The sequence below is a fragment of the Fusarium phalaenopsidis genome (genome assembly GCF_050370095.1).
Source record: "Fusarium phalaenopsidis strain FUZ10S chromosome Unknown contig_32274, whole genome shotgun sequence".
Taxonomy (NCBI): domain Eukaryota; kingdom Fungi; phylum Ascomycota; class Sordariomycetes; order Hypocreales; family Nectriaceae; genus Fusarium; species Fusarium phalaenopsidis.
In genome coordinates this window covers 329,303-350,036 of record NW_028145419.1, presented here as the reverse complement: position 1 = coordinate 350,036, position 20,734 = coordinate 329,303, and the positions used below count along the sequence as shown (strand labels likewise).

The 20,734-nt window shown below is 50.4% G+C and overlaps 7 protein-coding genes across 7 annotated transcripts; 3 read left to right on the top strand and 4 right to left on the bottom strand.

Annotated features, from left to right (window-relative positions):
* Positions 1–706: 706 nt before the first annotated feature.
* Positions 707–2,799, top strand: LRP88_00218 (uncharacterized protein; the record flags this gene model as incomplete). Its single annotated transcript, XM_083236935.1, has 3 exons — positions 707–806; positions 937–2,190; positions 2,240–2,799. 3 exons carry the CDS (start codon positions 707–709, stop codon positions 2,797–2,799), a joined length of 1,914 nt encoding a protein of 637 aa, XP_083107304.1.
* Positions 2,800–3,181: 382 nt separating this feature from the next.
* On the bottom strand, positions 3,182–4,096 carry LRP88_00217 (pectate lyase; the record flags this gene model as incomplete). The annotated part of the gene is made up of 4 exons (XM_083236934.1): positions 3,182–3,457; positions 3,525–3,654; positions 3,764–3,893; positions 3,967–4,096. The coding sequence occupies 4 exons, from the start codon at positions 4,094–4,096 to the stop codon at positions 3,182–3,184; spliced, it is 666 nt and encodes a 221-aa protein (XP_083107303.1).
* Positions 4,097–5,549: 1,453 nt separating this feature from the next.
* On the bottom strand, positions 5,550–7,320 carry LRP88_00216 (general substrate transporter; the record flags this gene model as incomplete). The annotated part of the gene is made up of 5 exons (XM_083236933.1): positions 5,550–5,790; positions 5,838–6,071; positions 6,127–6,290; positions 6,338–7,118; positions 7,166–7,320. The coding sequence occupies 5 exons, from the start codon at positions 7,318–7,320 to the stop codon at positions 5,550–5,552; spliced, it is 1,575 nt and encodes a 524-aa protein (XP_083107302.1).
* A 1,669-nt stretch (positions 7,321–8,989) lies between these two features.
* Positions 8,990–11,662, bottom strand: LRP88_00215 (uncharacterized protein; the record flags this gene model as incomplete). Its single annotated transcript, XM_083236932.1, has 6 exons — positions 8,990–9,018; positions 9,135–10,033; positions 10,087–10,214; positions 10,392–10,790; positions 10,848–11,256; positions 11,307–11,662. 6 exons carry the CDS (start codon positions 11,660–11,662, stop codon positions 8,990–8,992), a joined length of 2,220 nt encoding a protein of 739 aa, XP_083107301.1.
* Positions 11,663–12,211: 549 nt separating this feature from the next.
* Positions 12,212–16,578, top strand: LRP88_00214 (uncharacterized protein; the record flags this gene model as incomplete). Its single annotated transcript, XM_083236931.1, has 7 exons — positions 12,212–12,989; positions 13,181–13,293; positions 13,353–13,482; positions 13,542–13,618; positions 13,687–14,872; positions 14,966–15,511; positions 16,091–16,578. The coding sequence occupies 7 exons, from the start codon at positions 12,212–12,214 to the stop codon at positions 16,576–16,578; spliced, it is 3,318 nt and encodes a 1,105-aa protein (XP_083107300.1).
* A 734-nt stretch (positions 16,579–17,312) lies between these two features.
* Positions 17,313–18,349, top strand: LRP88_00213 (uncharacterized protein; the record flags this gene model as incomplete). Its single annotated transcript, XM_083236930.1, has 2 exons — positions 17,313–17,541; positions 17,589–18,349. 2 exons carry the CDS (start codon positions 17,313–17,315, stop codon positions 18,347–18,349), a joined length of 990 nt encoding a protein of 329 aa, XP_083107299.1.
* A 1,203-nt stretch (positions 18,350–19,552) lies between these two features.
* On the bottom strand, positions 19,553–20,117 carry LRP88_00212 (protoglobin family protein; the record flags this gene model as incomplete). The annotated part of the gene is made up of 3 exons (XM_083236929.1): positions 19,553–19,629; positions 19,680–19,961; positions 20,033–20,117. 3 exons carry the CDS (start codon positions 20,115–20,117, stop codon positions 19,553–19,555), a joined length of 444 nt encoding a protein of 147 aa, XP_083107298.1.
* Positions 20,118–20,734: the final 617 nt, after the last annotated feature.

Sequence of the window (20,734 nt, the reverse complement as noted above, 5' to 3'; positions counted from 1 at the left end):
TCCTCGTCTCACTAAGCTCTTTAACAGTACAAAGTGCGCACAAACACTGAACCCCTTTTCCCTCCAGCTATAAACCACACTACTTATTAAACCACTTCTATTTATATTTTTCATTCTGTCTCTATTTGACATGTTTCGCCGGTTGGTCCCGAAGAGGCGCCTCTCTCTCCTCCTCCGTATGGCCGTCTCCTGGTGGGCCCTACCATTGTGCCATAGCCGAGCGGCCTAAAATAACAAGGTGAAATGCCGCACTCATACACGGAATCCTGAGCTGATGAGCGCAAGATCTCACCCTCGCTAGGCAACCGAGGAGCCTCAATCCGACCTTGACTACTAATAATAGCCACCCCACCACGCGGCTTTATCCTACCTAGTCTCTCTTTTTTTCCATTGCTGCGTGCCCACTCACAACACCCTCAGCCAAAGACAACGCGCTGGCAAAGGTATCGGGTATCATGTACCTCAATATATCACAAATAAATCCCAGAATTAATCGGAAATACCTGTCACTCAGATACTGCGACTTGTCGGCATTTTCGGGGCTTGGGTTGATGATGGATGCTGATGTCATCCGTCAGCCGCAGCTGAGACCTGCTGTGTGAAATCGCTGTAGCGGGGGAGGATGCCTAGTTTATTTGCTGATTCGACTTCTCCAACTATTTTCATCGCGACCTTTACCCCTCGCAAAATAGCCTCATCAACGGCCATGTTCAGGAACCAACGGACAGACACGCAATATGTCTCCATTGCGCTCTCGGACGCGTCGACGTCCAAGTTGGTCACCGACCGAAACTCCCAGTTTGATGGTTTGCAGCCGCGTCCGGTCGCTGAGTCGAAATGGGGAATCGGCTGGAAGACCTTGACTTCAATTATCTTCTTTTATGTCTTGGGTACGCCACTCGTTGATCCACGTGCTCACAATCGTTGACAATATAGCACTGCTCATCGCCATTGCGCATTTGGTCCTATATCTCAAGTTGAATGGACGCCTCACTCATGGAGACGGCCTCCCTTCTCAAACCTACATTGCATCGGTTTCAACCTTTTTTGTCAACGCCTTTGGGGCTAGTTTAGTGGTTGCTCTAGGCTTTGCCTTTACGCAGTGTCTATGGCGCCTGTATCGCACCCAGCCCATGACTGTCAGGAACGTCGAAACCCTTTACTGCCTCCGATGGAGTCCCTCGCTTCTCCTGGACTGGAAGGCTTGGGCCGCGGCACCCTTCATGTGCCTGCTGGCCTCAACCATGCTCTTCCTTGCCATCGCTAGGATCTTCCCTCCCGGTGCTCTCACTGTTGTACCAAGAGATCTGGTAAACAGCACTAATCGAGCCGTCCCTACTTTCAAGTCAGACTTTGTGGGCAACACCTCCCGTGTCGATTCGGCAGCACATGCTCTTGGTTCCTATACTGTTACCACTTCAATATGGAGATACGTTGCTCCGCACTCTATTTTGAGAAGGATTGCTTATGCCTCCCTATCTACGGGTGAAGTCTTGCCGTCTCAGTCTCCGTGCGGACCGAATTGCACTTACCATCTGGTCTTTGAGGGTCCCTACTTTCAATGCGAGAACTTTACCGACATAATCTCGGAGGCGAACTATGCGTCCTTCGAAGGGTATCCTATATACAAGTACTTCTCGGCTGGCTACGTTCCCGACACCAGAGCCAATCCGCCGCCCCGGCTTGTGAGCGACAATGCAAAGAATCCCGAGAAATCAGTTGTCGCCTTTCCCGACTTCACCATGAATTTGACGTTACCCATTGGCAAAGATAGCGACGATACTCTCAACCTTGTATCAAAAACTCATCATCTCAAGTGTCAGTCCGCGGCAGTGACCTACGAACTCGACGTGAAATTCAGAAATGGAATTCGATCGCTCTCTTATTCTCTGCGGGATGATGTTCGCCTGGTCTCGAGCCTATACACACCATATATCGTGCCCCCGGGCCTGTTCAATGAAACCTACCTCGCAGCTGACTGGTCCAAGGAAGAACTTGGTAATTTCAGAGTCATGAACTTGCTCGCTCTAACGGATTCTGTGGCTAAGGCTATCGGGGGTATATACCCCATGGTTTCGAGCTTTGACAGCAGCGACGACACCGAGGAGAGCATCAAACTAACGAATGGAACCAAGCTAAAGTACAGGCCATCAAACAAACAGTTTAGACTCAACTATTATGGCATACTTGGTTAGTAGGGCTGCTTTCAATGCATGAGCTTGACTGATCCTCTTTGTAGAGCCCAATGGGACGATCGCTGCCAATACCTTCTTTAACAAGAACCGTGACAAATTCGACGAACTGTCTGCAGATCCTGACTTTGAAGTATCTGCAGAGATGCTCAATGATGCATTAGTCAACGTCACAATCTCGGCTCTCCACGCTTTCCAGTGGTGGAACACGACTGCCAACGTCACCATGTCAACGTCACGCAACTTCTACTCCTTCTCCAACCCCCTCAACTTCTACGTTCCCTACGGTGTCGCACTTCTTGTGGTTTTGCCCTTCCTGATCTTGGGTATCATCGCCCTGAAACAGAACGGCGTCTCGGCCATGGAGGGCAGCTTCCTGCAGGCCGTCATGACAACAACGGCGAGTCAAAGGCTCAATGAGGCCGCTGCTGCGGGATGTCTGGGAGGTGAGGGAAACATTCCGGGTCACCTCAAGGAGAGACGGGTCTTGTTTGGGGAGCTCGTCGGTTACGGCCAGGGTGAGCCAGTGAGACGAGCGGGCTTTGGGTTTGAAGATGAGGTTGTGCCACTGAGAAAAGGTGCGCGTTATGGTGCCGAAGTGAAGTGAGATCTGGATTCAGGATGCCACAAAATTTTAAGCTAGTCATCCAAAACCTATGTGTGTAGTTGTTAAAACCTATATAATCGAGGCTTGTTATGACTTGTAGGCAGATTATGGATTGGATCACGACCCTTTGCAGGCACTCACTACTAACACGAGAAGATGAGATTCAAGTCAGATGTCACATGTTGTAATACGAAATAAGCACGGCCATTGGGTGGACCTATTCTTGATAGCACTTGTTTATATTCACATGCAATATCACATCAGTGCAGCGAAATGCTAGTTGCTAAACTCGAGACACTGTAACAAGTCGAGTCTCATCAAATATCGTAACAAGAACATAATAATCATCTCATCTCATCTCCCATTCATCAAGCGCACATGCTTAGCAGTTCGTGGTGAAGCCAGTAACAGTGCAGTACTTGCCATCAGGGCCAGAGCCAATCTTGGTGGGCTCCTTGCCGCTCGAGTTGCCCTCGTAGCGGTCACAGTTCTTGCCCTTGTTCTGGCAAGAGTTGATGATCTTGCAGGTGTCGCCGTAGTTGGTGTTGATGCCGCAGAGGACACCGCCGTCGACGGCGACAGAGTTCTCAACGATGACGTTGCGGGGGCCGCCGTTGTCCTTGCAGTTTCCGCAGCTGCGGGAGAGCTTGCCGTAGTCCTCGGCGTCTGGAGTGTGTTAGTGAAGGCCGTGACTGGGAGTTGAGAGACTTACAGAAGTCCTTGACGTGGACGGTTCCGCGGCCGTTGAACTGAATGATCTTATCATCGGCGTGGAAAGCACCACCACCGTTGATGTAAGAGGTTCCGCTGGTCTGCTTGAGGGTGACAGCATCCTCACAGACATCGGCCCACCAGCTGTGTTATGTTAGAGACGAAGAGTAAACATGTCATGGAGACTTACACGTTGTTGAGGGTGCTGGAGAAGGTTAGCGAATCTGGTCACTTCTAGGGCTTGAAAACTTACCAAGTTCCCTTGCAGTGAACGCCCTCGGCCTGGGAAGCACCGATGATGACGTTGGACAGGGTGGCACCATCCTCAAGAATGAACATGGCATCCTTCTCACCAGTCTCCTCCTGACCCTTGCAGACGGAAGCTATCAAGATGTTAGTGCCGTTAGAAACAGACACGAGAAAACTTACGGTTTCGCTCGAATCGCTTCATGCCACCATCGTAGCTGCCCTTGACAGGAACGGCAGTGGGGAAAGAAGTAGAACCAGCACTCTTGGGGAGAGTCTTGGTGACGGCAGCAGAGCTGGTGCCAACGAGGGCAGCGACGAAAGCAGCAGTGAACTTCATGATGATGGTTGAGCTTGGTTGAGCTGGGTTGAGGGTGGTTGTTGAGATGAGGAAGCTTGATGAGTGATGAACTTTTCTTGGCTCAGCGGATGATCATCAGTTTAAATACTTTTACATCCTCTCAATCCTTCATGGCAAAGCAAAACGGCTAGAGTGAGCATTGATGAAGTGGTTAGCATCCAACAAGAACCCTTCCCATCTCGTCTGCATCAGCCACGAACCAATGAGAAGCCCAGTAAGCATCCAAGCTTCCAAATCCGGCAATGAAAGCTCTCAACTCGAAACTCCGGCTAGGGTTACATGATGAGTCTGTCGACGACGCCGATTCGAGGGAAAATTTAACCATAATCTTCCGTCAGCCCACGACAAGGTAGATCCCCAACCCCCAAAGACCCCTTACCTGTCGAATACCCGGATGATCAGTTTAAAGCCGAAGAGTGTGGGGTAAAACAGCCCGGTAGATGGAACCAGAAATCACGGAGTCGGACAGCGGTGTTTCCGCGTGTCTCTACCCCATGATTGGCGGGTCTTTTTGTTTCTTTTTGCGTCAAGGTTAATCCACCAGTGTGAGGAGTATAGAGCAACATGCATGATACACCTCGCTTCGTCGCACGGATGCTCACAGGTGCCGACTTCCGTTTCTTACGAGGTGTAGATGTTATTGCACCTAGGAGAAATCAGTATTTCTTTCACCGACCATTGATCGCCCCTATTTTAGTTTTCTGGGGTGCTGGGGAGCCTGGTTTTGGCCGCCGTGGTATGGTTTTGGCGTATTAACCTTATTAAAGGAGTTAAGAATATGCATATCGTTAGTCTGCGCCAGCGCTTGCTTGTCTGGGGATGGATGTTTTCGCTTGGCAGTGACAGTAATTACAGGAGAACCTATGACGGGACTAGCTCATACAGAACTAGAACCAAATGATCCATACATCATTCAAACCTGAGAAGACATATTCACATTCCCGTCTCTCCCTCGGAAGTTTGCATGAAGGACGACCTACTCTTGAGGACATGCTCTTCTCACTTCACCCTGTCTGCATGACACATCCAGGTAGCATCCAAGCTATTCATTAGTAAAAAATGCCATTCTACATATTTGTACGCCTCATACCGCCATTTCATCACACGTTCCCTTGAAGTCTATGGCCTGTCGTCTAGACTCCACTTATTGTTCCATGAACTCGCCCGCATTGTCGGGCCCGCCAAGCAACAAAATGCCGAAGAGAACCCCAGTTCTTGGCGGTGATTTCACAGATGGCCTTATCTCGAGATTAGATTAGATAGCAGGGCCCGATCAAGCGAAGTATAAAAAGCATGGACACCGAGCACGAGAGATTTATGGGTGCAAATAGAGTCACTTCTATGTCTATATCTAACAGTATGCTACACTCTATACATCATTTTACACATTCTCTCTTTGCAGACCGGCTGCTACAAATTACACGCAAGCAGCTTAAGACGAATGCTCCTCATCCGTCGTCTGACCTCCACGGCCCTTGTTGCTCTGGGTGTTGGGGTCCCACTTGCTCGAGGTGATGGGGTTGACGTGCTGCACATACATGGTGTCAATCTCCTCCAGAGTACGGTCCTTGGACTCGATGAGAAAGAAGAAGACAATGGCGACGAGGGCAGCACAACATCCGGCAAAGACGAGGCCGTAGAAGTAGTCGATGGCATCAACGATGAAGCGGGTGCTGTTCAAGTTAGTAAGCAGCTTTAGTGAGATTATCGAGGGACTTACAAGAAAGAGATGAGGAAGTTCCAGAGCCAGTTGGCAGCTGTAGCGAGAGCCATACAGCGGCTACGATACTGCGAGGGATAAAGCTCGGCAACAACAGCCCAGACGAGAGGACCCCAGGTGGTGGCAAAGGCAGCGATAGCCAGACAAGAAAAGGTGACGAGAACGGCACCAGCTGCAGGAGTGTTGAGAGGATCTTCACTGTCGAGGGCAAAGTGTCCGACAAAAGCGTAGACGCTGAAATTGTTAGCGACGTTATAAAGTAGATCCAGGGTCGACTTACAAGAAACACATCATCATCCAGGCACCGCCGACCATGAGAGCCATACGACGACCACACTTTTGCACAACGTAGAGACCGGCGAATGTGCAGGCGCAGTTGACGGATCCGAGGATGAGCTGGGTGACGTAACTGTTGCTCAGACCAGTAGAGGCAAAGATAGTGGTTCCAAAGTACTATCTCTGTTAGCATATCTCTGTGTAACGGAGTCGAGGAGACTTACGAAGAAGAAGTTGATACCAGTAAGCTGCTGACCAGCCTGGAGAACAATTCCGAGCACGGTACGGTAAAGCATACGGGGACCAGTGAAGATCTCGTGCCACTTTGTGTCAGGCAGAGCTCGCTCTTCGTCAAGCTTCTCCTGGATATCGGCGATCTGACGGTTGACACTAGGAGCATTGGGCTCAAGACCGGCCAGACGAGCAATAGTGTTTCGAGCTTCCTCCTCACGACCCTTTCGGTAGGCATATCGGGGACTCTCAGGGAGGAACAGAATACCAGCACCGAGGATCAGAGACCACAAGAAGGAGAGACCATTGGGGATTCTCCAAGATGCAGAGTCGGCCTTGGTTTCGGTACCCCAGTTGACCATCTCAGCAGTCCAGATACCAAGCGTGATAAAGAGCTGATATGTCGAAACGAGGATACCTCGAATGATGGCGGGAGAACTCTCACTCTGGTACATGGGAACCACGACAGACAGAGATCCAATTCCAAAGCCTGTAACAAGTCGACCGATGGCGAATTGAACCCAATGCGTCGTAGACGAGATTTCGATGATGGTACCAACACAGGTTGACAGAGCTGTGAAGGAGATGGTAAGGCGACGGCCAATAGAGTCGGCGAGGTTTCCAGCGATAAGAGATCCAATCAGACAGCCAGCGCTGAGCAGACCGACGATTGTTCCCTGGCGGACAGCACTAAAGGTGTATGATCCATCGTCTTGTAGTTCTCCGAAGCGGCGGGAGTAATCGTCCATCAAGAAGAAGCCGGAAATCTGGCCACTGGTACGTGTTAGAGGGATCAATTGCAAGAGTGTCAGTCAACATACCTGACATAGCCAAACTTGAAACCACCAATCGAGGCAACAAGACCCAAGAAGCAGGCAAGAAAGGTAACCTTTTGTTCAGCCGCATCGTTGGTGGTGTGCTTCCTCTCTAGGTGTTGCTCCTCACCCGCCTGTTCGTGGCGTTTAAAGAACTTCATGTTTGCTTTGATGTAAAAGATGTGTAATAGTAATCAATGGTTGTTATCAGTGATGAGTGATTGAACACAATCCATCGCAAAAGAAGCAGCGAAGGTCGGCCTTTTGGATGCCATTTTTGTGGACCTCCCTATCCCATCTGGCCATCGTGGGCACCGAACGATACACGACTAAGCAGAAAATCTACGGGTCCTTCGTCACGAGATGGCGGAGATGCCTATTGTATCATGCCTGCAGTTAGAAACGCCGGTGTCTGGGGTGGTCGGCAGTCTCGGCCTGAGGCCCATCACGTCACTGGATCTGATCACGAGAGAAGCGAGATGGGCCAAGCCAAGCAAAAAAAGTCAATCCAGATGATCTGCGTTCAAACTTTTTTTTTTCGTTATTACCGAAGAGGCCTCTAGCTTGGTCGGCAATTAAGGCCGGACCCGGCAGTGATGACGCAGTTCACTCGTGTCATTGGACGTGATGGCATGAGAGGCCCCAGTTGTTTTCTTCTAGGGTTCTTCTTTGTTATCTCTTGGCGTGGCGACCCTTGTCTGAGCGTGGTCTGACAGGAGTGGGATGGATGTTTCTTTTCGAATTTTGGCTGAAGACACCGGGTATTTAAGAATAATAGTATTCTCTTGAAGATATATCTTGACACTTCACACCTTCTCAGACCTTAAAGCTTCTCTTTCACCTGGAATGATCATCTTTTCCGCATTCTTCTTCCTTCACATTCCAGCTGTCGCCTCATCCACAGCCCCATTGGAATTCACCACTGGAACTGACCGAGCATCGGCCCGACTACCATTTTTCGCGCTCATTAACCCCGAAGGACCGACACTCGGAGTCGCGAAGAGCGTTTGCCATGATCGATCAACTGACAATTGAGATACGGGCTTTTTTTGGTGAACAGTGGTGTGACTTGATCTCGCAAGATCACCACGCTGCATCTGCCGATAGATTTACTGCAACGTCTTGTCAGATGCAGAGTCTCGAAGCTGGCGAAGATGCTGGAATGGCGCAAACTCGGTCAATTAGACAAGTTATCTATCCACACCGTTTTTCACCGAAGGTCCCGGCCGGAAAAGGCCGAGTAAAGACGTCACCTACCGGACCGACATCCACCAGGGGTCCGTCTTCAACGGAAGTCCGTTGATGCCCGTTGAAATGACACGGTCATGATAACGACGATGGCCATTTCAAGTCATTTGACTGTTTGTTCGCGTGTACTGAGCTGACTGCCGGTGTGAATGATCTGCATACTCACACCTGCGACCGAATCCTTCCAGAACCCGCAAGAAGCACAGTCATGATTCAGAAATTCTCGCAAATTCATCAATCCCACGTGCGCCATAAAACACTCTCCCCCTGACCGTCGTCACTATCTATGCGGCTCTGCGACGCCGAGATATCCACATGCGGCCCGAAACCACAACTCGGTGATTTTGTGGAGTTTGTGGAAAACGGGGGCACAACGTGTAGAAGCGTTGAGAGACTAAAGCAAGGAGTTTGTTTTTTTATCTACGGGGTTTAGAAAAGGCCGCATGCGACTGCAGTTCGCCTCATTTCAACCTGACTCTCGTGCGACTCTGAGTTTGACTCCATATGCAATCTTGACCCCGGGCCTGCGGTGTCACTTGAGGACGGCCATCGCAAACCTGTATAGCGGTAAACATTCATGAATCAGTTGCATATGGTTTCGCCAGGCCTATCTGTCAAGTCTTGTTCCAAAGCCCTTACAATTCCCCCAACTTCCTTTCCTGATCCTTCTTCCCTTTGGCGCTCCAAACCTCGATTCGATTGTACAGAGAGCCATTTACAGACTTACCCAACAGTCTCCTTTTCTTAGTTCCCCCATTCTCTCCACCCTCCACGTCCTCTTCCCCATCCTCCTCATTACCCCCCACATCTCTCAAGTCGCTGTTATCTACATTCGCAGAAGGACCAAAGTCCCCAAAATCTGTGATCGTCTTCATGTCTTGGAAGTTGTCAAAATCCCCCAGGGCCCCCAAGTCCAGGTCGCTTATCAGCTTCTGAAAGTCGGCGTACCGCACATCTGACTCCGCGACACTCTTCTTCAAATTATTCTTTTCTACTGTCTTTCTGGCTGCCTTTGTGATCGTCTTACTGCCACTAGGTTTGCCCTTCTTCCCTGACTTGGTGGCCTTGCTCCCAGGGGTTTTAATTGGTCCCAAGTCGTTCCAGTCTTCGACGAGATCCTGCTTCGCGGACCGATAAAGGTGGGCCAGGAGTTTCCGGTCGAGGTCCGTCTCAAACTTGTGTAGAAGCGGGCGCGAAAAGGGGTAGAAGTACGCCGTCTGCTGGAACCCGCGTCTTTTCAGCAAGCGAGACGTATGCTCAAACAACAACGAGTATTCGATTGTGTGCGCAGTGAAGAAGTAATCTTTTGCAGACTGGCGCATGTCTGCATCAGACAGTGTACCTCCAGGTACCTGCGTAAAGTCATTCCTCTGAGCCTGGGCCTTCTCTTCGTCCCATAGAGGGAACCTCTTCCTCTTGTATCTCTGTGTACCGGTCATGTCGCAGTAATAGTACTCGAGATCGACTTCCGGCACGTTGGTTCGGATCAGGAGTTGCCCATCAGAAGACATTATGCGAGGCATCTTGTGAGGGAATTCCTGTTTCGTAGCTACGAGTTGAATGATTTTGCTCACCTTCTGTAGCTCATACTCGTACAAAATGAAGGATTGCCAAGCTGCTTCATAACTAGATAGTTGGACTTTAGTCGCCGTTCATCGTGGGCGTGAGGGAACTCTTACCGTGTCATGAGAGAGTTGGTCTCAGAGGTGCCAAAGACGAGATTGTGAGGGTTCTGACTGGTCGACCATCCATTCTCGTCTCCAGTCATCATGAAGCCTCCATATGCAAATCCTGATAGGTGCAGCCACTGGAGTCGTAAGTCAGTTGCCTTGCTTGGGAGAGGGAGGCCCTACCTCGGCGTTACTAAATATGACCATCTCCTTGGCCCAGTTAAGCGAATCTGCAATCTATAACGAGCATTAGAAACAAGAAAGCTCGTAGATAAGGATGCACTTGCCTCGGGCGCTGACACATTGCCCATCACCGTCTTCTGGCTATCCTCACCAGTCCGCTTATTCACTGTATCCAAAATTTTCTGTGCGTCCAAATACACCTGCATGCCAACAGCATTTTCATGTGTTTCAATGTTTCCCTTTGGCGAGAAGCGAGAGTGGAATCGTTTGGAAAGAGCCTGCGCCTTTTGCTTTTTCGAGAGAGTAGTCGGTTTGTTGGGTCCATTTCCATTTTCTTTGGCGTTGAAAATCTTTTCGTATTCCTCTGCGATGCCATCGTAGCACTTGTCTATTGTTGGAGTGCCGTTCAAAATAAAGTCCCGGATCGAATTTGGTTTGCTGGTAGCCTTGGATCCGACCTTGGCCATCCATGCATCCCAGTCTTTGACATGTATATAGGTTCTGAAGATGCCAAACGGATCGATCGACATCTGTTGGCAGCATTAGTCTATGTGAAAGTCATTGGCGTCGGTTGCATATTGACATACAAGCATGTAATACAAAGGACTGGGTGCTGTTTTGGATAGCATGAGGTGGTCTCCGCCGTTGTCCAGGTTAACCAGATCCACGCACTCCTCCAACGCCGTCAACAAGCGATCAACCTTTGGAATTGGGACGATATACAACGGCTCCATGAGTTCAAAGTTGGTGGATCGAGACGGCCTCCCGCCTTTTCTTGGGATAGAAAACATCTTCTTGACCCAATTTAGCCAAAATGGCGCAGCTGAGCCGTCGGTTCCGACCCTGAGGGTTTCGGTTCCCTCAATCAATTTGCCATTCTTGTCTCGCACCCACACGTCGAGATGCTTTAGCTTTGTTTCGTTAGCACTCGTCGGTTTTGTATTCTGTAGCCAGTTCTTTTCCACCGCTGCATGCATGTCCATGAAAAAAATGTTGCTGGTTGAGCTGTCAGCAACGAACTGTCGACAGTTGCTGACATGACTTACGGGCACTCTTGGGTCCAGTTCTTGTTCTCGCCATTGATGAGATCCTTGACGAGCGACACAGAGACAAAAACCGAAGAGCTGCTGTCTCTAACTTGAGGCACGAATAAGTCCTCAAAGTCATCATGTAGGACCTGCAAGTAGTAGGCCGTCTCGGACGCCTGAGCGGGCTTTGGAGCATAAACATAGCTCTCGCCCTCATCCTTGGGTTTGTTCAAGCCATGCCCTAGAGAGATGGCTTGGCCCAGTTGCAAAGTAGGATGGCTTGGTTTGTACTCAAAGACAAGATTGTCTATCCCGGGAAGAATGTCCTTGTTTGGCACCATCAGCTGGAAGTTTCGCCTGGTGCCGGACGCCATGTTGACTGGTGGGTGGTATGAGTTTGACGCAGTAGGACTGGAAGTGGTGAAGAGTTGCGCTGGTCTTCCCAGAGGCATCCAAGGCTATTACTAGAATTAAGCAAACAGAGGGCTCCCCGTATCTAGGGTCCAGGAGAGTCTAGACTGTCTCCACGGGGTCAGTGTCTCGGTTCGGTCCGGGATCGAGCGGGTCAAAGCGGTTACGACGGCGAACAGGGCAGGAAATGGTCTAGTCTCAAGTCGCGACGCAAGCTGAATTGCGCCTGTCTAGGGAAAAGTAGCGCAAAAGAGAAAAGCTGGGGTTCAGCACTATCAGGTGGCGGCTCGTAAGCGTTGACATCACCCGAGTGTGCGGAATTGCGCGTCGCTCGTTTCTCCGCCACTCATTGGCTCTGGAGGGTTGCTCACCAGTTTCGAGCTCGTCTATTCTGGTGTGCTGGAGCTGTTATCGCTTCTCCTGTCACATAAACATGCGATTGCTCTCACATAGCCGCAACGAATTTCTCTCCAGCCAACTCTAACAATCCATAGCTGGAATTTGGAGCCAAAATGAACGATGCTCAACAGTCACTGAAACGTCGGAGATCCTTGACATCCGAGGATATCAACCCCCCAGCCAAAGTTCAAAAGCCAGACGTCGCATCCAATGACTCTGGGCTCAAACGACCCAGGTCACCATCTTCAGCAGATGGCGGCCCACCGGCCGAGCGCCCCAGATTGTCCGCCGAGTCGACTCTCGTGGAACCAGAAGACAAAGATGAAGAACCGCTCGAGATTGGCGGGCTCCAAGTTTACAACATTCGCCAAGCCCTTGTAGGCGCTCACGGCGAAGAGTTTCCTCTCCCAGCCTCAAACACAGAGAAAGAAGACAATCTTCCAACGCCGTCAGCCGTTCTTGGCCGAAAGAGCCCACTCGCCAAATCACTAACAGCTAGCGTCGCATTCGTGGGCGATACGAAGCTACTGAGGTTCATCCCTGCCAAGATTTACATTTACCAGAGCGCTGCCACTACCAAGGCTCTGCATTCGCAACCATATACTGAGATTGTCCGTGTTACCGGTACTGAGAAACTTTCCCTCGGTACCTTTGTGCCAACACTCGCCGGCAGCGGCTGGGATATTATCCAACTTGTTGATCCCAAGCTCGGCTTCGTCGAGACCACCAACGGGCTATTAGACGATCGGGGACTCTTTTTTGAGACTGATCTCGTCTTTACGGGGGCATTGCAACCTGTGTCAAACTTCCTTCGTGACTTTTTCCGACAGAAGGAGCCTGGCATTCGCTTTTCAGCAGGCTTGGCCGAGAGCGAGCATTTGACCGGATCGAGTTCCTGGAGACCCTTATGCTCTGAGGCACGCTTCGAGATGTGAGCGTCAACATCTTTGACATTCTCGAGTTTCGCGAGATTGGAGTTGAGCTGCTGGGGACTCGATTATACGATACGCAGAAACAGGGCATGAAGTGGCACTTTGGCTTTGGCTTTTTTGGCCGTTTACACGTCACGATGCCGAGATCAGTTGTGCCGCTACAGGTTGACTACAAGCTGCGCAAGATTCTGTCTGTTTGGGAGCTGGAGCTGTGTCTCAAAAACGATGATTGGGTGAATGTCATGGGCATCGAGGGACTTGCAGTGAGATTAACATTGATCCTTGGAACCTGGGACTGTGCCCCTACCAACACTGGCACTAGCTCTCTGAAGTCATGCTCATCAGCCGCCTTGATGGTAGCGACCCAAAGATCAGCAAGCTGACATTTGATGTTACCGCTCTCATGCAGCTTCGGAGCGCAACAATGCAGGTTCGCGGATTCTACAGCAAGGGTAGGTGTCATTCACCTGATGACAGATCCGTCCCCCAGTATACTAACGCAAAGAGAAAGAACACATGGAGCTTTCTGTCTTCCTTGGAAACTTGACACTCAGGGACGTCGGCGAGATCTTCTACGAGCTCACCAAAGTTCATCTTGACGTCTTTGACTACGATGTGACCTTTGACGCCTGTCCCTTACCATCTCATCTACGGAGCTACCTCTGTACGGAGCCGTTACTATCAACGGCCACACATCTATTCGAGGCTCCCTCAAACTGTCAAAGGATGGTATTGAGGTTCGAGGAGCTATTGGTGACATCGCTTTTGACGACTGGGACCTTTTAATCCGAGAGGCGGGCTTTGACGTCTTTATCGCCAGCAAGATGAAGGGAGAGAGTGCACGTTCAACAAAAGTCAGCATTTCAGGCGACGTCAGCTTCCACGGTATTGATGCCTGTGTTGCCTTGTTCACCGAGAAACACCCCAAGCTCGGATGGGTGTGGACGGTCTATGGCGAAGTATCAGGCGATTTGTCCACTTCCCGTCTTGTTCCAGCCCTCAAGGGCAACTCAATGCTCGATATCTCTCTCAAGCGTCTAGCGATCATCGCCTCGAGCCGTGATGCAGCTGCTGGAACGCTTCAGGGTGTCCCATTCAGCATTGTCAAGGGCGTGCAGCTGTGTGCTAGCATCGACAGCATCGCGGCCATAGAAGCACTTCTTGGTGGGAGCGTCAAGGGCATGGTTCTTCGGGCTGCTTATACCAACGGTGCTTTTGCACTTGGCATATCGCTTCCGGCTGCTCGTACCATCCGATTCAGCGATACTATCTGGACAGGTCCGATTGAGCTGAGCATTCTGGCTGATCCAGGTGTTCCAAGCCCCAAGTTGGTGATCGCGGCTGTATTGAATTTTCAAGTGGATGGGCAGCCAGACGACATGCCTTTGCAACTCGAGTTAACGCTTGGGGCTGATCTCATCGGAGCGACGGCATCTGCAAAGATGCTAACTCCATGGGTCAACCCGTTCGACGCTGGAAAGAATGTGGTGATCAAGACCTGCGTCATGGAAATTGGCATCATCTATACCTCATTCATCGCCTCTGGTACCCCTGGAAGCCTCGCTTTTGGGGGTCAGTTGGCAATAGGATCTAAGACAGCCGGTGCCACCTTCAAGTTCAGTCAAAACCCCAAAGAACAGCTCGTGGACATTTTTGTCGAGGACCTCGGCGCGTCCGATCTCATGAATTTTGCATCTCTTGTGGCAGATCGAGAGTTACCCACCGTTGCGGATGATCTCTTGCACTTTACCAAGCTCAATATGTACTTCTCAACGGGGACCACTATTGGGAAAGACGTATATCCACCAGGAATCTCAGCGAAGGGCGACTTGAAAGTATTCGGTAAACGAGCCCAGTTTAATTGCACATTGGGCAAGGCAGTCAAGATCATTGCAACGATCGAGCAGTTCTCACTTGGTCCTTTGACTGTTTGAGGCGCCACCAAACGAGATCCACTCGTCGACATTGAGTTCTCTGCACAAGCACAAAAGATCTTGATCGACGGGGCAGTGGATATTTGGGACGCGTCCGCCGCTCTTCACTTGGATATCGGTCTGCTACCAAAGGCAACATTTGACTTTTTTGTTTATCTCAAGCTATCCGACCTCTTCTTGCTGAAGCTCAAGGGCACAATCGACATCAAGGATTACAAGACATGGGCAAACACCGACTTTGCTATGTACGGACTTATGGAGCAGCGTGTTATCGACTACGTCACGGCCCAGCTCGACCAGCAGATCTTAGCTGCTCATGAAGCTGCCAAAGAGGGCTTTGAGATAGTCAAACAGGACTTGGAAGCTAAGGAAGCCGTCTTAAAGGCCGGCTGCGATGATGCAATCAAGAAACTTGAAATCGCCAAGGCTGTCTGGCTCGCCAAAAAGGCTCAGGTTGATAGTGGCTTTGCAAATGCCAGCGCGTCAGCTGCAGCAGAGAGGAAGCGTTTGCTAGGCAAGGTTGACGAGACAGAGCGCGACTTTAAGAGTCTCATCAGGAAAAAGCAGAAAGAACTGGAATAGGTTCGCGCCAATGCGGACAATGCCATACGCGTCGCTCAAGCTGCCGTCGACTTGAAGCAACGCGAACTGGACGATGGTGTCCGTGTGGCCCAAGCTGGGGCATAGGTCGCTCGAGCCGACTTCCTACGGAGAGCTGAGATTGTTACAAACGACATCAAAAACAAACAAGCAGAAGTCTACCAAGCCAAGAGAGACAAGGGACAGTTCAAGGACGCTATTTGGAGACTGGAGCGACAACGGGATGCGGCGGAATGGTTGGGCAAGTGGGAGTACAGAGGCCGGATTGCAACCGCAGAAGGACTTCTTTTTACGACTGATCAAGGTTTGAAATTATACGAGAAATATCTGGAAGAAGAACAGGGGGCTCGACTTGCTTCCGAGTACGTCCAGAGTGGAGGCGCGGTCCGGACAGCTGAATTGGCATTACAGACGGCGCAGCAAGTTCTTACGCCGGGACTAAACCTTGCAAAGTAGTCATTTACCGAGGTGAACACGACGCAGCAGGCCTTAATCCAGGGAGCTATCAGGGGGCTCAGATTAGCAGAGACGGTGAGTGACGAGCTGAAACTGTTTGAGCTGGCCAAACGTGGTCTTGCCGAGGGCGAGAGAGCAACACAGGCACTTCTCGACACCGCACAGAAGGCCGTCGATGAACTTTCAGATTGCGTCGAGTTCATCGGCTTCGAAACAGCAAAGAAGGGAGTCCAATTAAACACAAAAGAACTAAACCTAGCCCGACACGCCGTTGAGATAGCCGAGGATGCCGTCGAACTAGAGCTAGATCTCGCCAAATGGGCACCCGATCACGTCAAGAACACATTCAACATTCGAAAGGTTGAGTTTTCGGGTTCGGTGCGCAGTCTGGTGCACCCGGATGAAGGTGGACCGCCTCTGAGGGTCAAGATTGAGGGGACAATCTTGGGAGAGGAGACTAATTGGGAGATTGTGTGGAAGCCTAAGTTTGACTTGGTCAAGTTTATCAAGGAGCTGTTTACACTGTTATGGGAGAAGATCCAGGAGGGGATTGTTTAGCAGAGCCTTCTTGAGAGGTTATCTTTTAGCATGAACGAATGCATGAGAGCGCAATAGTTGTCAGTATTGGAGGGGTGAATACGCGAGTCAGGTTAATGGGTTATCGCCTTGTAGGAGGCTAGTAATGACATGACAGGACCAAGGTCAGGGCGGGTTGTGAGTAAAATACACGATTATGGCGTGTGTAAAGAGCGTTGTCGAAATGAAGGGTGCGCAGTGACAAGAAGTCAGAACACATAAGATGAAGATCAGAGGATGTGCAACAGTAGCTGTATCAGCCAACCCAAGTTCGTCTGCCGTTCACTTCATCAAATAACCGTTTGCTTGGCCCTCCACCTTTGTACCCGTTTCAGGGGAATTAAGCTTATATTCATCAAAAGCTCCGGCACCTTCTTGGGATGAGTCGGTCACAAGTTAAGCCGATCTTACTCGACTGCAGAATCTACCCCTGTAATATAAAAAGAATAAATGGCAATTTACCAGGGATCATTCAGAACGCCATCTTTGGCATCAACAAATCAGAGGGGCATGAAGATCAGACTATGCACCCCTAGCATCTGCACCATGCCCCAAGCGACATGGTGAGGCGTAGTCTAGCCAACAAATAAAACATGCATCACCCCGCGTCGCAACGCGTCGTCCTCACAGAAGTGCTTGTTTGCGCTGTTGAGAAAGCCCGAGAGCTTCAGAAGTTACGCGATCTTGTGAGCTCCGCATAGCTCTGCTCATCTACAATGCTCCTCGGTCGTTCGCTCACCTATGTCTTATCGGCCTTCTCCATCGGAAACGACAAGGAGAACCTGGACAAACCACAAGAAAATGGCATCACCTGGGTGACAAGAAACTGGCAGGTCAATCGTGATCAGCCCTTTACCATCGAATGGGATGGCCACGAAGGGCCAGTCTCCGTGACTCTTGTGAGACGGGCAGAAGATAAATGGCAGTCTTTGTGGAAAGTGGCCTGTAAGTATTGTCCCGTCATTGTTGTTCACTCACTAAATGGCTCTCAGCCGGCAACACAGAGAGCTCTCTGGTCTTCCGCGTACCAGAGCATCTCTCTGAAATCCTTGGAGACTCCGAGTACGCCTTTCAGATCAATGACACTTCTGGAAAGTCGGCAATATCACCGCGATGGACTGTCGAGGCCCGTCAAGCACAAGGCTCTGGGATAATCACGCAACCAGATCCAGCCGAGACCAGCACCTCAGAAAACAACCAACCGACAAGTTCCAGCAATGGCGATACCACCCAGACTTCGGATGGCGGGAGCCCACAAAGAACAGTATCAAATGGCAACAACCAAGATTCCGACTCGAACTCGGGGAATTCAGGCTCCGACTCAAACTCCAGCAGCGGCAACGACTCTAGTAGCAACAACTCATCGAGCTCTTCATCCTCCAAAGGTCTGAAGGCAGGGGCCAAGGCCGGTATTGGTATCGGCGCTGCTTTGGGTGCTGCCCTTGTTGCCGGTCTCATTTGGCTTTTCATGAAGAAGAACAGAGAGATCAAGGCGTTGAAGGCGGCTGCCGCTACATCAACACCAGGAGACAATGCTGGATTGGAAGTGGCAAAAGAGCCGCAACAGCAAACGCATCAAGATGGATACACGTACGACTCGACATACCAGGGCGGTCAAGGCCCTGTAGAGTTGCCATCACAGCACAATCAATTTCCACCGCCTGTCAGCGAGCTACATGACCAATCACGGCCGGCTGAGCTGGCGTATTCTGGGCCAACGGTACCTGAGCTACCAGCGAAGCGGGAGGGGTAGTGAAGACTTCGATTTCAGGCTGAAGACGGCAGGCGTCTTGGAAGGCGAGATTATGGTACAGCTTGGAGGATTGTTACGCTGTTCTTGAATCAGATACCCGAGGTTAATGTTGTTGTAATATCTGGAGGAGTTCAAGATGACCAAGGCTCAGAGTCGAAATCTAGACATGTAGTGACCCAAAGAGGGCCAAGATGTGAATTCCTTAATGGAGCCCGATCTTGAACGCAGATGAGAGTAGTTTCAGCAGGAGTTTGAATCTTATTCCCCTGACGATTTTGTCAAAGAAGGCACATGCTCGTTTGAATCCAACAGCCTCCTCGTCCTCCAGAGTTGCCCGAGACGCCCAAGTCCTGTTTTCAACTACGTGAGTGAATATCTAATGAACATGTATGTGCCATGTTCGTATCAATACCTCATGGCGTAGCATAAGCCACGATAACACACCTCCAATCGAACTAGGACATTCAACCCACTCACTCACTCATTCACACTCTCCTCCCCCTACAACCTTAGGGAGTATGAGAACATTCATATGCCATAGTTGATCCAAATTTTGACCCAAAGAAAAATTTAGCATGCTTCACTGGCATCTTTTGGGTTTCTTTCACATGTGTTTCAATAGCCGATGTTCCATGTTACAGTGATGAGATGTTAAGGACTCCAAAAGCAGTGCGGTTGCAGACGGATGGGCTTCACAAGTTCCAGCTTGAGATGCAAGACATGCAGGCCAATCCGCTCCGAATGTTTTTTAGACTTGAAGAGAAAACTGTAGTAATATCCTAATCGTTTGCAGCCCAACCCAAACTCATAACAAGGACCAGACTCACTCTCTCACCCTCAATGATTAAAAGAGAAGAAGGAACTGCCTAGACCTTCATCACCGATCTTAATGTCCCACCTTGAGCCCCATCTCTTTTGACATGCCACTGAAGGGACAAGTAGAAGGCCCGGTAGGTGCAGGTGCAGCAGCAGGCGCTGTGCTAGGCGCAGTGGCCGCAACACCAGCAGTACCATTTCCCCGAGGCACCTGTATCCTAGCGACAGCAGGATTATCTGGAAACTCCTCCCCGTCGCGGACATACCACCTAGCAAACAGATCATTCTGTATCCAGATGACCTTACTGAAAGACTTCACAATGGCGGCTCTCCTCGAAATCGGAATCGAGCTGTGGTCAAGGATGGCCTGTGACATGACGCTCTGTATCAGACTGAGAGTGAGACTGATGTGGATATAGTCGATGCGGAGCTCTCTGCTCTTTTGCAAGCCGACATGCATAGCACTGACTCGTCAGAAATATTCACATGGGAGAACAGAAGACCTACCCAACACTGTCGAGATACTCCCAAAATGCCATCTTGGACTGATCGGACGAGCCCTTGCTGAGTTGCGACATCTTGGTGAGGTACGAATTCAAGAAATTTTGCCGCTCCATCAGCAGAGAGCTGTCTGAACTAAGCTCATCCTTGGACGGCGACTCTGAGCTGGTGTTTCGGACTTCGAAAGCGCGGGCTGTGATGTCAAACTCGGAGAGCTTGTGGTAGATGATGTGAACGACGGCGGGGATGAGATTTTGGATGTGCTGGGCTCCATACGCGAGAGCCTCGATGTCTCCTGTGGCGTGTCAGCTGTGACTTCAATGGCATCTCCAAAAGACACCGTCAGCTTTGAGGTGAAAGACTTACGGTCATCCCAGTCGAGAAACTTGTGCAGGTAGTCAATCCTAGCTTCAAGACTTGTGTAGAGCGACTTGCGATCAACGTGATGCATATCAGGAGCCATGGTTGCGAAAGAGAATCAGACAAAAGACAAGCTCTGCCACGTAACAAGCTTCGATGGGTCGACCGGTATTTAACATCATCACCCCATCTGCAAGCGTCACCATGGCGTCTCGCCGATGGGCGCGCCACAGGGGATCATGCTCTACCGTCTGGAATGCAACACCCAAATCCCCCATTCAACCTTTTGTGGCTTCTTCAAAGGCATCCAACCCGCTCTCGTCTTGGGTTTAGCCCGTGCACGGATTCGTCTGGGCGGAAATGCAGTCCAGAGCCGAAGCGACCAATGCCAAGGCGGAGGGTTTCCGGGGTATCAAACTCTAGCTGTAGATCTGTTGCCCAGGATAACATTGAAGTAGCCGACTTGGAGTGATATTGTTGCACAGGTGGCGTTGGATGTGTCAGGGCTGTGCAGTAGAGGCCGGGGAATGAAAGACTGTTTCCGATGTAACCTGTGTAGCTAATCGGGGCGTGTTTATTGGCTGGTGATAGTCTGCCTTGCGTCACGTCACACCATCTTATGAGTCGCTTTGACTCACTGTTGACTCACGATGGGTGCCTGGAGGTCGATGCATTGAATTTCCAGTGAAGCCATCGTAGTGAGCATTA